We start from the raw sequence: 18,425 nt of genomic DNA on the forward strand, positions 1-18,425 counted from the left end.
AATCCCTAAATGTTAAGAACCCTAAGAACTACTTTTTAAAATGTTTTCATTAAAGACATTTTGGACAAATCAGACTCTAATATTATATTAAGCATATTTTTTTATTATCAAGTTTACAACTAATTGCCACTTGTTGTCAGACCGCTGCCAGACCACCATTGATCCGTCGTCGGACTAACACAAAATTCAATGACATTTTTCTGGTCGTATTCACAATTTAATAAAAAAAAACATTGTAGTTCACATTTTTTTTGTTAATAAATTTTAACACATACAATTTCATTTTTGAAATATATATATATATATATATATATATATATATATATATATATATATATATAATTTTTAATAAAAAAAAAATAGAATTATGCTTTAAAAAATTCAATTTTGTTTTTTTCTAAATTATAGATTTTTAAAATAAATATATCATATATAAGACATATTCGCAATTTAAAATATCATGGTCACAGTTTAATAAACATATTATTTCAGTAATACTCAATTTAATATCTTCATGCACACCTTCATTCATATTTAAATATAAAATATACAACTTAATACAGTCTATTTTTAGTTTAATATATAAAATTCACAACATAAAATAATACAATTTATTTTACACTAATATATACATATTTTGAGAAATTAAACACCAACTCTATCACCACCAACTATCACATGCCACTAATCACATGTGACTTTGTCACAACCATCATTCCTTCCAAATCATATATATATATATATATATATATATATATATATATATATATATATATATATATATATATATATATATATAATCATGGATTCACAGTTTAAATATTATATTCACAATTTAATAAATCAATTAATTCACTAAGTCTGAGTTTAATGCAAAATAATTATAAATTTTAATACATTCTTACATATTTATACAACATAAAAATGAATGTATTCACAAGAAATTAATACAAACATTCATACATAAATCATTTATATTTTAACACAAAAATCATTAAAACAGAGGTTAACAAAAGTTAAAATTGAGATTAACAAAAGCTAAACAACAAATGAAAAATTAAAATAATATTCAGAACTTAAAAGACTAGTTCAGATACTAAGGCACAACTTAAAAATACTAGTTTAGCCACTAAGTCTCAACTTAAGAATACTTGTGTTACATCCATTCACAGCTTCATAGATTACACTCATTTACAACTTAAAATATACAATCATTTCATTGAAGCTATTAAATACCTTCTATGCACATTGTTTCTAGTTATTTTATCTATACACTTTTCTACCAAATAACCGATCATAGCAGATAACACATGGTAAGCATTTATCAAATACATTATGTGCATAACACACGTCAAATCTATAAGCACACCACATAAGATCTAACATGATTATACATCAAACACCTTGAGTAGAGGTCAATGGTGGTAACGTTCGTCAACAATAGCAGCGGTCAAAAATGGTGGTAGCGGTGTGATGTCGTTAGTAGAAGGTAACAAAATTCGTTGTGAAATAGAACAAAATTCTTAGATACATATTAGATTTGAACAGATCCGGTATGAGAGAGGGCAGTGATGGTCATCGATGGTGGTTTACGGCAGATCTGGAGGAGATGAGCATCAAAGATAGTTTGGGCTTCAAATTTCATGACAAATAATGGCGTAGAACTATATTTGGATGTGTAGATATTAGATCTAAAAGAGAGTATTGTCGATCTATTACCAGAAAAGTAGAGTTTGTGGTGTTTTCTTTTATTCTAAAAAATAATAGTGGTTGGTAGCAGGCGGCAATCAGGGCGACGATGGTAGAAAAAGGTGGCAGTTAGGTGATAATGGCATCTTTGAAGGCAGATGTTATAGATCTAAAGGCGCGGGTTGTAGATCTGACCATATGTAGACTAGGAACACCATCAGAGACAAGGAAAACCCACAAGAATCATTCAGATCTAAACAGATTTGAGCAAAAAAACACAAAAGAAAGTGGTCGGAATCACGTCACTAGAGAGGATAGTCGGACGAGGTGGTCCGCCGCAGGTATGAGACAAAGTCAGGGGAGGATAACAAAGTTGATGTCGTCATTGGAGGTAATGTCCTCGGAGTTGATACGGACCTCGTCGGTTGTCTGTGGTGGCGCTTATTGTTATAAATCTGATATTTGGAGGTGGAGGATGACGATGTTAGCGATGCATCTAGTGGTTCTTTGGTGGTTGGATACAATAGATCTAGAGTAAAAATGAAAGATCTAGTAGACAGCGACGGTATGCACTTGGATTCCAGAGAGGTGGTGGTGAGGAAAACATCAGCAGCAACGGCAGTTGGAGGCTCCTGTCACCGATGATATAAGAAAGGAGAGGATGGAGGGGTTGATTTTTTTTATAACTATGAAGAAATGAAACAAATCTTGCTTTTAGATCTAGTTTGCAACATCTGATAAATTGTTTGTGAAACTAGGCTATGATGTGTTGTTATTAACAATAATGTCATTCTTTTTTTAATAATTGGCAGATGAAAATGCCCTTTTTAATATTTATAAACATGTATTTGATAATTGACAAATATACTCATAATTATAAAGCTAAAACTAAAAGTTTTAAGGCATCAACAAACTTTTTATCTATAATAAATTTATGTACCAAATTTCACATGTGTATGTATATATGCATATATAAGAGAATTCCAAAAAAAAAATTGAAAAAAAATTATATGTATGTACATATGCCCATGTATTTTAAAAATGTGCATATGCATAAAAAAATATATGAATATGCATTAAAAATGGATTTTTTTTTAGAATAATTCGTTTTTAAGTATTATTTTCGATTATCTAAAAAAATTAAATTATTTTTTTAATCAGCAATCATACGATGATTATATAAAAACCGTCGAGAGTATATCATCATATCATAATATCAGAGTACAAATCCCAAAATCACATGAATACGGAAAAAAATGGGCAGATGCAGTGCGATCAAGCCGGACCCTTCCCTTTTAAACTGGAAGTATCTGAAACATAAACTGAAAATTGTAAGCACAATGCTTAGTGAGCTCCCCCAAAATACCTCATATTATACATAAATTCAGTCAAACATATATGAGTATATTTGAACCCCTTCGGTCTCTTTCAACCGGTATTGGGTCTATTTCAACCCCTTCGGTCTCTTTCAACCGGTAGTGGGTATATTCCAACCCATTTGGTCTCTTTCAATAGGTATTGGGTATGTTTCAACCCCTTCGGTCTCTTTCAATCGGTACCAGGTCTATTTCACCCCATACACCTAGCATGCATACATATCAGTACAAGTCATAGAGACATCAATCATATACAAACATAACATGTAATTGTCACGAAGTCAATTACCACCCTAAAAAAATAATCTAGTGGCTCGTCCTTGGTGCCTTCGAATCATGAGTACATCATAGTAAACTCACCTCTCGATCGATAATCAACTAGTGTTGCTCGCACGGTTAGCTATAATGGTGCTACTCCACACCTAGATAATCATGCAAGGCAAATCTTAGGTTTACCCCTTCAAAACCAACTGCGATAAAAAGTCAACGTCTAGGGTCAAAGTCAACTTTCCCCTCAGATCACCCTCACGTCGTGACCACTAAGGCTCATGCCGTGAGAATGGACTCGACCTGTTTCTAATCAGTGAGTCGACTCAGTTTCATCAATCCAACAGAATCCTCATATTGGGACAATCATCTTTCTCACGTCATAAGGTTCCATTCCTCATGTCGTGAGATCAGTTCTGATCAACTTTGAGTATTAATCTCTTAATCCTTTAAGATATACATTGGGACTTTCCAGAGTACCTTCCTCGACACTAAGGACCATAAAAATCATAGCTTTTTAGTCATGCATGTCCAATGCATGACTTAGACACAAACTAGGTCAAAAGAAATGTAATAAGATCAAGACTCATGATTGCAGTCCAAAACAAACACGGAAACTCAGATCCATGGACTCACATGAAAAAAATGTCCCAATGATCCATAAAAGTTGCCAACTTTATGGATCTCATACATGTTACACAACCCAACCATGCAAATAAAGGCTCTAAAGCTTAGATCTAACATGCATGAGGCAAAAAGGTAAGAGCTTTATGACTTACAAATGCCCAAAAGCTCAACAAGACCAAAAGGTAAAAGCTAGATTTCCAAAATGAAGCACCACAAGAGTCGTCTTCCACTTCAAAGAACCACAGCCTCCAAGTAAGATCTTCAATATCACCAATAATGGCCACATGTCTCAAGGAGGTTGAGTTTAGGGTTTTAAGGGAGCGAGGGAGTGAGAGTGTAACATCCCAAAAACCATGACCGAAAATTTCATTTTTGATATAACGATTCATAAAACAATTTATAGAAAAATCATCAAGTTATTTCATTTCATAAAAACCATAGATCATATGTCTCAAAACCATTTTATAATTTACTAACAATGTCAGAGTACAAATCTCAAGAATCTCATATACGAAAAATTGTGTGTGTGATGTGTTGCGCTGCTACCATGCCGACTTATTTCCCTTTGAAGAAGAAGGACCTGAAACAAAAACTGAAAACTATAAGCACGAAGCTTAGTGAGTTCCCCCGTCATACCACATACCATACATAACACATACTGTCTACCATATCCGGGTACTAGCTCCCCTTTCAGTCTCTTTTAACCGGTAACTTGCCTAGCATATCAGGGTAATGGCCTACCCCTGCAGTCTTTTCGACCGGTAACTTGCCTAGCATATCAGGGTGCTGGCCTCCCCCTTCAGTCCTTTCGACCGGTAACTTGCCTAGCATATCAGGGTGCTGGACTATCTCTTCATTCCTTTCGACCAGTACCCGGGACTATTTTACCCCTTACTTCTACCACAAGTCTCGTATCCAATAGTTCCATTCCTATTTAATGATTTTGGGGCCTCCAACTCGTCAAGTCCCTTCAAAAATGAGAAAATCATAATTAGAAATACATACCAGGAGTCGGGCATTACAGAGAGAGGTTGAGGATAGGAAACCCTTGCTCTCTCATTCCTTTAAATACTCAAAAATTAGGGTTTGGGTCATCAAGTCTGGCTCACATTGTGAGACCTTATGCCTCAGGTCATAAGGTTCAAAAATATAGGTCAAATAGATAATGGTCACTCTCACGTCATGACAACTATGGCTCACATCGTGAGCCTCCTCCAAAATGAAAATATTCAAGAATTTAAGTAACTCAAGGTTTTGGATGCTACATATATTAGGCCCACTCCGTCATCGGGCCCCACCCGATACATTCATCAGGCCCCGCCCAGTATACATACATACATACATAGTCAACACATGCAAGAGTTACAAAGACAAATAGCATACTATACCATAATCCAATGGGTCGGAATTGGTGCCTTCAACTCGCAAGTACTGTAAGAAGACTCACCTCAATCTATTGGAAAATCAGGTAAATGATCGGCTGATAATCCGGGAAATCTCCGCATTAAATACGATCAAATAACATCCTAATTAATAATTAGGTCATAAACCATAAACAATACTTTATTTCATAATTCTCGACTCCAAGGATAAAGGATCATTTTACCCTTCCTTAAATAGCCCAAACTAACTAGAACTCAAAGCTCTAAAATGGCCCAAGTTCATAAGATATTCAAGGCCCAAAATCCTATAGCCCAAAAATGACCAAAAATCAAAGGAATCCCACAGCTTGGCATACGCCCTACATAACCTATATGTATTCCCCGCATATGCATGTTGACCCGGAAGCATGCTGCTGACCTAGTACGCGTAGTATACTAAGGAGTATGCCTGACGTAATGGCCAGAGTCCTAAAAGCCAACCTAGGGTCTTAATCCCTTTAGACCTTTACGTCTAAACCTGAAATCTACTACAAAATAAGGTTTTAAATCATAAATTTGACAACTTTAATAACTTGCATGGCTATAAAGAACCCAACACCAAACCCTAGGTCCAAAACTACATAAAAAAGGCCAACAACTCAAGCATGCCTAAAGATTCGATTTTTATGACTTCATACACTCCTAAATGTCCAATAGCACAACTTAAATGTTCTGGAGTAGTCCATACTCTAGAAGACCGAGGTTTTGGGAGAAAAAGTACATAAACATGGACATAATGAGATCTAGAACAAAGAACTCCAAGGTCACTAAAAAAGCTCAAGAACTCTCAAAAGCAAGCTAGGGTTTCATGGGATATCTTCTAGGATATGAAGGCTGGTGCGGGGAAAGGTATTGTGTCCATAATGATGCTTAAATACGGTCCAAACCCTAAAAATTAGGGTTTGACCCCGTAGCATATGCCCGACATAACAGAAGTATGCCCCGCGTATGCACCCCATCCTTAAGATTTACACTTTCGCCCCTTGAGACCAAATTTGCAAGCTAATTTGATATCAATGGTCAAAATAAGAAGCACATTGAATCTGGGTGTTACAATTCTACCCTACTTGAATTAGACTTCATCCTTGAAATTTGCTGCCGCAAATAACTCTGAGTAATGCTCCCTCATCTAGAACTCAGGCTCCCACATTCGCTCTGAACCCTTTTGGTGTTGTCACTGCACCTTCATGAGATCCACCGCCTTGTTCTGCATGGTCTTCGTCCTCCTATCAAGGATCACCATTGGTCTCTCTATATAATTCAGGCGATCATCCACCTGAATGTACTCCAATGAAACCACTGCAGAATCATCAACCAAACACATACATAGCTAAGAGGCATGAAAAGTGTTGTAAATCTGACTAAGATCCTCGGGCAGCTCCAAACGATATGTAACCCTGCCTACCCCGACTATCACCCTGAAAGGACGAATATTCTCGGGGACTAGCTTACCCCTCTTCTTGAATCCCATGACACATTTCCAAGGTAACACCTTCAGGAGCACCATGTCCTCAACCTCGAATTCCAAGTATAACCGCCTCCTTTCTGCGTAACTCTTTCGTTTTCTCTATGTCGTCTGAAGTCTACCGCGAACCTACTGAATCAATTATGTCATCTTGGGTACCCAAACCCTAGTGGAATCTCTTCCAGAACCTGGAAGTAAACCCAACATCCCTATCAGATACCACAAACACTAGCACCTCATGTCTTGCCACCGCCACCCGAATGTAGATATAGGCCAGCTTCTCCGCCGAAATGCTCTCCTAAATAAGAATAAAATGTGCACTCTTAGTCAATCAATCCACGATAACCCATATTGAATCCACTCCGTGCGCCGTCATAGGCATTTTGGTGATAAAATGCATCGTAATCTCTTCCTATTTCCAAACGGGAATATTCAACGGCTCCATCTTGTCGTGGGGTCGCTAATGCTCGGCCTTGACTTTCCTGCAAGTCAGGCACCTCTCCACATACTAGGCCACGTCTCACTTCATACATGGCCACCAATAAGCACATTGGAGATCTCTATACATCTTTTTTGCTTCGATATGAAAAGAGAATCTCAACTTATGCGCCTCCCCCATTAGGACCAGACGTGCACCACCCTAGTATGGGACCTACACCCTCCATTAAAGGGTCAATAACCCTCTGTAATCATAATAAAAGGAAGTCACCTGACCCACTATACGCTCACTCTTCCAGTGCTCTTCCTTCATTGCCTCAACCTAAGCCTCCTGAATTTGCTCCAAGAGTGGGGTAATCAGGGTCATCCTCAAACATGCATCCCTGATCGGGGCAGTAACCACCTTACGCCTGAGAGCATCGACCACCACGTTTGCCTTCCCCGGGTCATAAACGATCTCACAATCATATTCCTTCACCACATCCAACCATCTATGCTGCTTCATGTTTAAATTTGGCCGATCCATCAAATACCTCAAACTCTTATGGTTAGTGTAAATAGTACAACGAACCACATAGAGGTAATGTCGCCAAATCTTAAGGGCGAACACCATAACCCCCAACTCAAATTAATGTGTGGGATAACTCACCTCATGAGGCTTCAGCTGCCTCGTAGCATAGGTAATCATATGACCTCGTTGCATAAATGATGCACCCAAAACTACGAGTGATGCATCACGTTACACCATAAAATCCTCAACACCCTCTGTCAGGGTCAGAATCGATGCCTCATACAATCTCTACCTCATAGTCTCAAAAACTGACTGTTGCTCAGGCCCCCAACAAAAAGTTGAAGTCTTCTTTGTCAACCTGGTCAAAGGAATTGCTATCTTGGAGAAATCTTGAGTGGATCTCCTATATTAACCTTCCAATCCAAGGAAACTTTGAATCTTAGATGCAGACATCAGAACTTCCCACCTCATCACTGCCTTGACCTTAGTCGGGTCGACCATGATACTGTTCTGGTTAACAAGGCGCCCCAGAAACTGCACCTTGCGCAACCAGAACTCACACTTGAAGAACTTCGCATACAACCTCTCCCTCCTCAGAGTCTCCAATACCTCCCTCGGATGCTCCTCATGTTACTCTTGTATCTTAGAATAAACCAGGATGTCATCAATAAACTCAATCACCGACCGATCAACATAGGCCTGCATACATGATTCATGAGATCCATGAATGCGGCTAGAGCATTGGTGATCCCGAAGGGCATCACCACGAACTTGTAATGACTATAATGGGTCTGGAAGGCTATCTTCTACATATCCTCCTCTATGATCCTCATCTGATGATAACCCGAATGCAGATCAATCTTAGAAAACCAAGATGCACCCTGAAGTTGGTCAACTTCAATCCTCTGGAGTGGATAACGGTTCTTCACTGTTAGCTTATTCAGCTCCTAGTAATCTATACACATCTGATGCGATCCATTCTTTTTCTTCACGAGCAAGATCGGCGCTCCCCATGGAGAACTACTTGGTCTAATAAATCCCTTGTCTAACAGCTCATGCAGCTATGTAGACAACTCCTGCATCTATGGGGGTGCTAACCGATAAGGTTTTTTGGCTATCGGAGCCGCACCTGGAACCAAGTCAATCCGAAACTCCACCTATATCTCCGGAGGCACTCCAGAAAAATCCTCCGAGAACACATTTGGGTATTCCTGAACAATTGGTATATCATCCACCGTCGTCTTAACCTTCTCCTGGGTATCCATCACATAAGTCACGAACCCAGAACATCCCTGCTGCAGATAGTGACTGACCCTAGCTGTTGAACATAGAGTCAGTCCATGTTGAACACCCTCTCCCTGAATCACTAACTCTCCCCCTACTTGGGATCCGAATAAGCACCAACTAATTCTCACAATCAATCATTGCCCCATTGGGGTTCAGCTAATCCATCCCCACAATAACATTGCTCTCATGCAGAGGAATAAGAACCAAAACAATCGGATACCACTCATTGAACAATTCCAATACATGGCCACGATGAACCCTTGATACCCGCACATGACGATCATCAGCAATATCAACCTCTTATGGACATTCCATTTCCTCTGGAGCATCGGCAAACCTCTTGTTGAGCGCAAGATATACAAAGGATCGGGTGACCCCCGAATCAAACAAAACCAAAGCATAGATACCGTTCATAAGGAACGATCTTAAAAACAAAACACATAGATATAAAAGGAAAAAACAACATAAATAAAGATATAAGGAGAAGATACATACCTGTCACTACATTAGGTGTTGCACAAGCCTCCTCAGTTGTCAGCTGAAAGTCTCTAATCCTTACAACAGGCGCCTCTGCCTTGCCCTAACGACCATCCTTAATTTGCAAGGTTTCCAGAGCGTGTGCTACCAATGGTCATGATGCTGCTAGGCTCGGGAAATTTTCCTTCTTATGGCCCCTCTGACTGCAATGGAAGCTAATCAGATCATATATTTGGGTGCTGGTGGTGGCGGCAGTGCAATCCATACTGATGTGTCCCATCCTTTCGCACTTAAAGCAGCCAGAACCATCCACCCTACAAGCTCCATCGTGCATCTTGTTACACTTGCGGTAGCAACCCCAACCCTGCAGGCCCCTTGATCTCGAATCAAACAGCTTGGGCCTCTTTCCCAAACCCTCATAATCCTGATCCTGATTCGAATTCCTCTTCCTCTTTATCTCCAAGTCAATCTCCCTCTCTTTGGATCGTGCCACTATATCCTCCAATGTCCTACAATTGGATATACTCACAAACTGTGTGATATCGCTCCTAATCATATTGTGATATCTCTCCTTCTTCATCTCCTCGTCCGCCACATACTAAGGAACTAGAAATGCCCTATCTCGAAACATAGCGGTGATATATGACACTGTCTTAGTAGTCTGGCAAAGGTCCTAAAACTTCATCACCAACTGTTGGACCTCAATCACAAATGAAAACTCAACCTGAAACCTCGTTACAAAATCCTCCCAAGCCACCGACTCAACCGCATCTCCTCCCAAGGCCTGACCAACCTCCTCCTACCAATCTCGTGTTATGTCTTTCAGAAGACAGGATGCAAGTCTAACATTTTCCCCCTCGAAACAACAACTAGTTCGGAAGGCATTCGTGACATCCATTAACCATCTCCTACTGGCAATCAGATCCTTCTTCCAGAAGAACTCGAGGGTTCCACATGCACGGAACTTTCGGATAGTCAAAGTGCGAGCTCCCACCATCGCTACCATCTCAGAACAGAAAGCACCCAAGCGCTCATCCAAAATCTCCAGAATACCCTACTTGACCGTACCGAAATCACAAGAGCCTGATCAAGAATACTATGGGTAATCTTTGCTGAAATGAAATCCCACATCTGTCATCCACAAACCCGGCCCCAGAGCCCGAACCATTACTAGAACCGCTACCAGAACGTCCTCGAGTGACCACCATACTTAAATATAGGGGTGTAAGTGAGCTGAGCTACTCGTGAGCTACTAAGGAGTGACTCATTAAAAGCTCGACTCGAGATCGAATTAAATGAGCCCGAGCCTAAATATGAGGCTCGTTTATTAAACGAGCTCGAGTCGAGCTTCAGTTAGTAGGTTCGCGAGCCTAAACGAGCTTATATATATATATATATATATATATATATATATATATATATATATATATGTGTGTGTGTGTGTGTGTGTGTGTGTATAAAGAGAGAGAGGCTCGTTTAGGTTTGCGGGCTCACTAAATTGTTCACGAGCCGAGCTCGAGCTTCATTTTATGGTTTGAATCTAGCTCGAGCTTCTTCAAAATTAAACGAGCCGAGCTCGAGCTTGATCAAGCTCGGGCTCGGCTCGGCTCGTTTACACCCCTACTTAAAATAAACCATATAAACTATCAGAATATACTTGAAGAATCCCATATTCTACAAGCTCCTTGGTATCATCGTGACTTTCGTTGACTTAAGTACAGATCCTCTGCTTCCAGTAGTATAGGACATACTACGTTCCACATATATCTGTACTATCCTCAAGAATCATCCAAGTTACTTCTCTATCAATCCAAAAAACCCTTATAAAAACAAAGCTCTCGGCATCGAATCATCTCCTAGGTTTTCCTAGAGCCACCATCACACCACTCTCCGTTGTCAGCTGCAAAAGGAACTCCCCATAACACCCTATAACTTTCTTATGGTTACAATTACATGCATCACACTACAACGATTAGACTCAAACAAGAGCTCATAATAGAGTTAAACCTAACCTTCTACAATTATCTAATATCGGTAATATGTAACTTAGCGTATTAACATACTAGTTAGTTGATGTTAATGGGAACTCCTAAAAGCACAAAGAAAGCAACATTTGAGCATTGAGTATTTGGAAACAAAGCATAACCTAAACATGTCATCATATCACTGACTGATTAGTACTAGCATGCAAGTCTACAAGCTCATATAGTAGGCAAATAAAGGAATCTCTCCTAGCATTCTATCATGCAATCCTGAGCAGATACTTAGATCTAATCTAGCATGTGATTCACATATTCTCAATTCCAAGTATCACACAAAACATGTATGGGTATTTTGGGAAAACTTACTTGAGCTCGGTCGATTTCATGCACCACAACCCTTTCATTCATTAGAAACCTTTTTAGAAAACCATTTCTTTTTATGAAAAACTTACCAAATCTTCAGTTTGAGTTCAGACACACCTGAGGGTATGCTGGAATCCCTCAAATGAAGGCTCTGATACCAACTTGTAACGTCCCAAAAATTCATAAATAAAAATTTCATTTTTAGATTATATAAAACCACAAACCATTCATTGTTTATAGCAAAAACATTATGTGAAAATCAAAGTATAACGAAAATCATCCAAAAATACATCGGAGTCGACATGCGGAAATCATAGGTGCATAGGATACGATCAACTCGAGTCGTTCCCCTTGGAACCGGAAGTAACTAAAACATGTTAAACATAAACTGTAACCACAAAGCTTAGTGAGTTCCCCAAAATACCTCATTCCATACAAATCATGCATACATACATACATTGGCCCCCACCCATCATCGGACCACGCCTAGTAGCGGGCCCCGTCCGGTATACATACATACATAGACAACACATGAAAGAGTCACAAAGACAAATAACATATTGCAACATAATCCAATGGGACGACATTGGTGCCTTCGACCCACAAGTAATGTAAGGAGACTCACCTCAATCTACTGGAAAATCGGGTAAATGATCGGGTTGCTAATCCGGGAAATCTCCGCACTAAATACAATCAAATAACATCCTAATTAATAATTAGCTCATAAACCATAACCGAGACTTTAAATCATAATTCTTGATTCCAAGGATAAAATATCATTTTACCCTTCCTCAAATGGACCAAACTAAGTAGCACTTAAAGCTCTAAAATGGCCCAAGTCCATAAGATATTCAAGGCCCAAAATCCTATAGCCCCAAAATGACCAAATATCAAAGGAAGCCCACAACTTAGTGTACGCCCCGCATATGCATGTTGACCTGGAAGTGGTCTGCTAACCCAGTACACACAGTGTACTAAGGAGTATGCATGTCATGTTGGCCAGAGTCCCAAAAGCCAACCTAGGGTCTTAATCCCTTAAGACCTTTACGTCCAAACCTCAGATCTACTAAAAAATAAGGTCTTAAATCATAAATTTGACAAATTTACTTACTTACATGGCTAAAAAGGACCCAACACCAAACCCTAGGTCCAAAACTACATAAAAAAAAGGCCAACAACTCAAGCATGGGTGAACTTCAACCCCAAAGATTCGATTTTTATGACTTCATAGACTCCTAAATGTCCAACAGGACAGCTCAAATGGTCTGGAGTAGTCCATACTCCAAAAGACCAAGGTTTTAGGACAAAAAGTACATAAACATGGACATAATGAAATCTAAAACAAAGAACTCAAAGGTGTGAACTTTATACTTTCTATAGATGCACAAGAAGGTGTAGAATTTGGATCTAAGGACTTAAATGCACCACTTTTCTTCAAGGAACTTCCTTCACCACCAAGAATCACCCAATAGCACTAAAAGGTCACTAAAAAGCTCAAGAACACTCAAAAGCGAGCTAAGGTTTCATAGGATATCTTCTAGGGTATGGAGGCTGGTGAGGGGGAAGGTCTTGGATCCATAATGATGATTAAATAGGGTCCAAACCCTAAAACTTAGGGTTTGACCCCGTACATCATATGCCTCGCGTAATAGAAGTACGCCCCGCATACGCACCCCCTCCCTAAGATTTACACTTTCGCCCCTTGGGACCAAATTTGCAAACTAATTTGATATCAATGGTCGAAATAAGAAATATCTAGCATTCGGGTGTTACATGGGTGGTTGTCGATGGTCGATGGTGATAGGTAGTAATGGGAGGTAGGTGGTGGTCGGTAGTCAGTGGTGATGGGTGGTGGGTTGTAGGTGGTGGAGAGTGGTGCGTGGGTGATGTTGGTTGGTAGGTTTTTTAGTTGTTGTTTTATTTATAGAAAATTCTTTTATGATTTTAATTAAATAAACAAAAATAATTTGCCCAAATTTGTTTTTATGTTTTCAAATCCGATAATTATTCTCATTTTAACCTCTCTGTTGAGAACTTAAATATTCGTGAAAACCCAAAAACTTTTTCCAAACCCATATTTCTGATATTTTGTAACCAATCTTTACGGGCCTAATTCGTTGAAAAAAAAATCAAGATAAATGTCTTTTCCATAATGGTGCATACATGCAAATTTCTGACGTGCACAGATGCACATCAAACATTTTTATATATGCATATTTTTTAAATACAATTTTTTTGGATTTTTTTTTCAAAAATGCTTAAAAGCTAGCAACTAAGACCCCCAAAAAATTGGGAAAAAAATCACATAAAACATTTCTCAAGTTTACAAGAATCTTATCCTAACTTGTGTTCAACTTAAGTGAGCATTTCAAAATGGTCGGCGTGACGTCACCATGGTGAGCCTTTTAGGACACATTTTGGGGAGCATAATGGAGGTCTTTTTTCAATTATGACTTCTCTGATGTGTGTAAGTGAAGAATGTGAATACAAATCATAGTTTACACCTCAAAACATGTTAATTACTGAGGTTCACAGAGTTTGATTAATCTTTTTCATTAACAAAGTAAACTCCATTATTTCCCGAGCTGTAAACATGACCCATCTTGGTTCGCTTGGTCTCAAGATATCTCTTGTTGTGTTCTGTGATCAAAGTCATAATGGGAACTCTTCCTGCAACTTCCAAACCGTAGCCTTTGAGCCCAATGTATTTAGTCGGATTATTCGTCATCAGCTTCATCTTTCTTACACCAAGATCTCTTAAAATCTGCATATGGTTCAACCCAAATCAAGATTACAATCCAGTTGGATATTTCAAATATGGCGAGCCTACCTGTGCACCAATGCCATATTCCCTTGAATCAACGGGCAAACCGAGCTCCTCGTTGGCTTCCACAGTGTCACGCCCATCATCTTGGAGGTTATAAGCACGAAGCTTATGGCCTAAACCGATGCCTCTGCCCTCATGACCTCTAAGGTATATCAATACACCCCTCCCAGCATCTTCAATTTGTTGCATTGAAAGTGCGAGTTGGTTCCCACAATCACATCTAGCGGAACCGAATATATCTCCCGTTAAGCATTCTGAGTGTACCCTCACAAGTATATCATCCCCATCCCCGATTTCACCCTGTTTCAACACGTAAAAAATCGCTCATCGTTTTGTGGCAAGTTGGTTACACGGGACATGACAGACAAACATGAAAGTTTTATACTGTGTTTGGCGTGCATTAGACAAGGAATGAAACGGATGTCAATGGAACAAAATTTGCAATTTTTTTCTGCTCATCCAAAAAGGTGGGATAAAAAATCGTTTTTGACTACTTGTTTGTTGAAAAGACGTGAATGTCCTCCTTATATTTATCATCGAGAATAGCCCTAGAAAGTTTGTTTGGTCCCGTCTAATCTCAATCCTTGCAACAAACACAACTTTACGCTGTGTTTGTTACAAGAGATATGACCGAACAAAACGGGACTGGACAAACTTTTTATGGCATTTTTCGATGATGAGGATGAAGAGGGTATTTACGTCTTTTCAACAAACGAGTAATCGAAAGCAATTTTTTGTCCCACCTTCTGAATGAGACAAAAAAAATTGCTATTTTTATCCCATTAATATCAGCCTTGTAATCACAGTCCAATGCATGTCAAACACAGCATAAAGACCTACCAATTTGGTTTTCAATCTAAGTTGACCGTAAAAGTCAAACAAAAGTTGCTCACCTTGACCATGGCGATATGTTCCATCCCGTCCAAGACTGACCTATAACAGTAAGCAACAAACGGTCCCCATGTAGTAGGGATCCGTGCAGCAGAAGCTTGTTCCACTAATTTATCGGTTTTCCTCCTATACCTACCAATTTAAACAAAATATCAAAAATACCCTTTTTTTTTTTTTCAAACATATATACAATTCCAAGATAACAAAACTCGAATCACCTACCTGATAAGATCAGCAATAGAAATGATCTTCAGGTTCTCTTTTTCGACAAATTTCCTAAGCTTTGGTAATCTAGCCATGGAACCATCATCATCCACCACCTCACATAAAACCGCCACAGGGTCAAACCCCGCTAGCATCGCTAAGTCAACCGAAGCTTCGGTGTGACCAGCTCTTTTCAAAACACCTCCTTCTCTGTATTTTAATGGAAATATATGACCTGGCCTATTGAAATCTTCTGGCTTTGACTCTTTTGAAGCTAGAGCTTTTATTGTTGTTGCCCTATCATGAGCAGATACCCCTGTGGTTGTACCATGTTTTGCATCCTATAAATCAGTATTACAAAAATTCTATCAAAACATATAACTCAAAAATATAGCTATAATTACGTAGATTTTTGAAATATGAATTATTGAACAAGATTACGTACCACTGAGACTGTGAATGCTGTGCAAAGCTTCTCTTCATTATGAGTCACCATTAAAGGAAGTTGCAATCTTTCAAGATCTTCGGCTTTCATGCTTACACAAACAATCCCAGTTCCATGCTTAACAAAGAAAGCCATAGCCTCGGGTGTAACACTTGATGCTGCCATTATTAGATCCCCTTCGTTTTCCCTATCTTCATCATCTACAACCACCACCATCTGTGACATAAACCAAAGGGTTTAATACACTTTAATTTAACTTTTCATTACATCAATGCACTTTCATTTTTTCATTGCAAACTTTGAAAAAACGACTCAGTTATAAAAATAACCCTTTTGTTGAAATAATAAACGGATGTCGAACTACTCATTTAGTTTTTTCACAAAGTAAAAACTCGAGGAGAAAAGGAAAGTAAAGTTTAAAAACAACCTTTCCTTGACGAATATCTTCAATGGCCTCTTGAATGGATGAGAAGCCAGGAGTGGGAAAATCAAGATTGTATCCATCTGCATCATGTGGGAAGGAATTCATGCTAGGAATGGTTTCTGCTTCTAATGTCCCCAATGCTATTGAATCAGATTGTAATTCAATTCCAGATGACAAGCTAACAGCAGTTTTCCATAAACCTATAGGAGAAGCTTTGAAGCTTCCATCAGATTTACTTATGGAGCACAATTTTTTACCAAGAAACGCGTCTGTTACATGGGTGTTGCATGAAAAAGGATTTAGAGAGTAAAGAGCATTAAAGGAGCTGAAGTTTGGATTCATCCTACAAAACAAAAGTTATAATCAATATTTATATTTATATTTGCAATTTTGACATGTTTCCATAAAAGGAAAGAACAAAAGAGAAGGTACAAAATATGATTAAGATTGAGTAAGTAAATAGCAGTAAACTTAGTATGTTAAGCAAAAAAAAACGCCTCTTCTCCTGTTCTCCATTGCTATAAAAATAGGAACCAATGAAGAACACATACGATCCCTGATAATTAATTACATGAAGTTTCTCAAACCATAAGATCATAGAAGAGTATAGCCGTTTCAATTCAAAAACATTAAAATCTGATACAAAACAAACCCAATACATCGAAATTCACCCTTGAAACCAATCCACAGAATCATGAACTTATTTAGTAGATAGGTAAAGGATAAAACATGGAAATACCCATGTTTTGAGCTCAAAGAAATCACAAAGTGATGTCAAAGAATTAAAAATCGAGGAGTAATATCTCAAGCCAACATGAATTCAGAAAAACCCAAGAAGCACCGAGCACGATCGCATTATCATGGAAAGGTATATAGCTTGTTTCTGAATCGAAACACGCATTTACCAGAAGAAATTGAGGAAAATAACATGAGAAGAAAGCTTTACTTGGAGCGTAGTAGTTGTGAGGAAGACGAAGCCATGTTAATGGAAGCCATTGATTTGAAACTGGGTCGATGTATCTTTTGGGACAGTAAATGGGATTTTGGTTGATTTGAATCTTGAAAGAAAACCCAGATTGCTGACAGTTAAATACATGGGAAATAGCATACGAATATGGGGGGAGTAGCGTGGCAGAAGATAGAGGAATTTATTAATAACGAAATTATGTGGAAAGTCGGAAGGAATTTGGTAGGTGATTCTCCTACATCACCAACCAATCCCAACCGTGAAAAAGATAAAATGTTTTTTTAACATCAAATTTAATCAGTTTTATATATTTTTCAAGTAGGATCTAAATCTTCGACCTCAAACGAAATTAAGGAGGTAAACATATGATATCGATGGGCTAGGCATTCTTTGGAGAATTTTTTTTTATCTATTACTTGGTTATTTCAGCCTCCAAATCGGTTATAAATAGATAAATTGAGTTTTTTTTTTTTAAAAAGCTTTATACTTTACATTTTTTTCTGTTTTAGACTTCTTTTTTTTTTCAAAATAAACTCAACTTTAACATATCTATTGTTATGTTATTAATATAGTCGGTTACCAACTGTTTTAACTCACGTACATCCTAAGATCAATCACTTAAAAAGATAATTGATTCTAAAATCATATGCCGGTTTCTACTAAAGATGTTCATCGGTTCAAATTCAATGGATTTCGATGGAACCGATCAAATCCAATTATCCATTGGATGTTAGACTTTTCAACCAATCCAATCTAATTCAGTA

General features: G+C 38.3%; 1 protein-coding gene across 1 annotated transcript; it reads right to left on the reverse strand.

Moving 5' to 3' along the window:
* Positions 1-14,190: 14,190 nt before the first annotated feature.
* On the reverse strand, positions 14,191-17,803 carry LOC145072950 (bifunctional riboflavin biosynthesis protein RIBA 1, chloroplastic-like). The gene is made up of 7 exons (XM_079019464.1): positions 17,641-17,803; positions 16,698-17,037; positions 16,271-16,486; positions 15,844-16,166; positions 15,624-15,753; positions 14,734-15,030; positions 14,191-14,667 (listed from the first exon to the last, which is right to left on the reverse strand). The coding sequence occupies exons 1-7, from the start codon at positions 17,688-17,690 to the stop codon at positions 14,446-14,448; spliced, it is 1,578 nt and encodes a 525-aa protein (XP_078875590.1). The 5' UTR covers positions 17,691-17,803; the 3' UTR covers positions 14,191-14,445.
* Between the last annotated feature and the right edge of the window lie 622 nt (positions 17,804-18,425).

The sequence above is a fragment of the Lactuca serriola genome, chromosome 9 (genome assembly GCF_051521515.1).
Source record: "Lactuca serriola cultivar US96UC23 chromosome 9, Lser_US96UC23_V15, whole genome shotgun sequence".
Classification (NCBI taxonomy): domain Eukaryota; kingdom Viridiplantae; phylum Streptophyta; class Magnoliopsida; order Asterales; family Asteraceae; genus Lactuca; species Lactuca serriola.

Coding starts and splice junctions, on each gene's coding strand:
- LOC145072950 (XM_079019464.1), bottom strand. CDS start 17,690: ATGGCTTCCATTAACATGGCTTCGTCTTCCTCACAACTACTACGCTCC. Junction 16,167..16,270: donor CAGCATTCACAGTCTCAGTG/GTACGTAATCTT, acceptor ACTGATTTATAG/GATGCAAAACATGGTACAAC. Junction 15,031..15,623: donor AACATATCGCCATGGTCAAG/GTGAGCAACTTT, acceptor GTGTTGAAACAG/GGTGAAATCGGGGATGGGGA.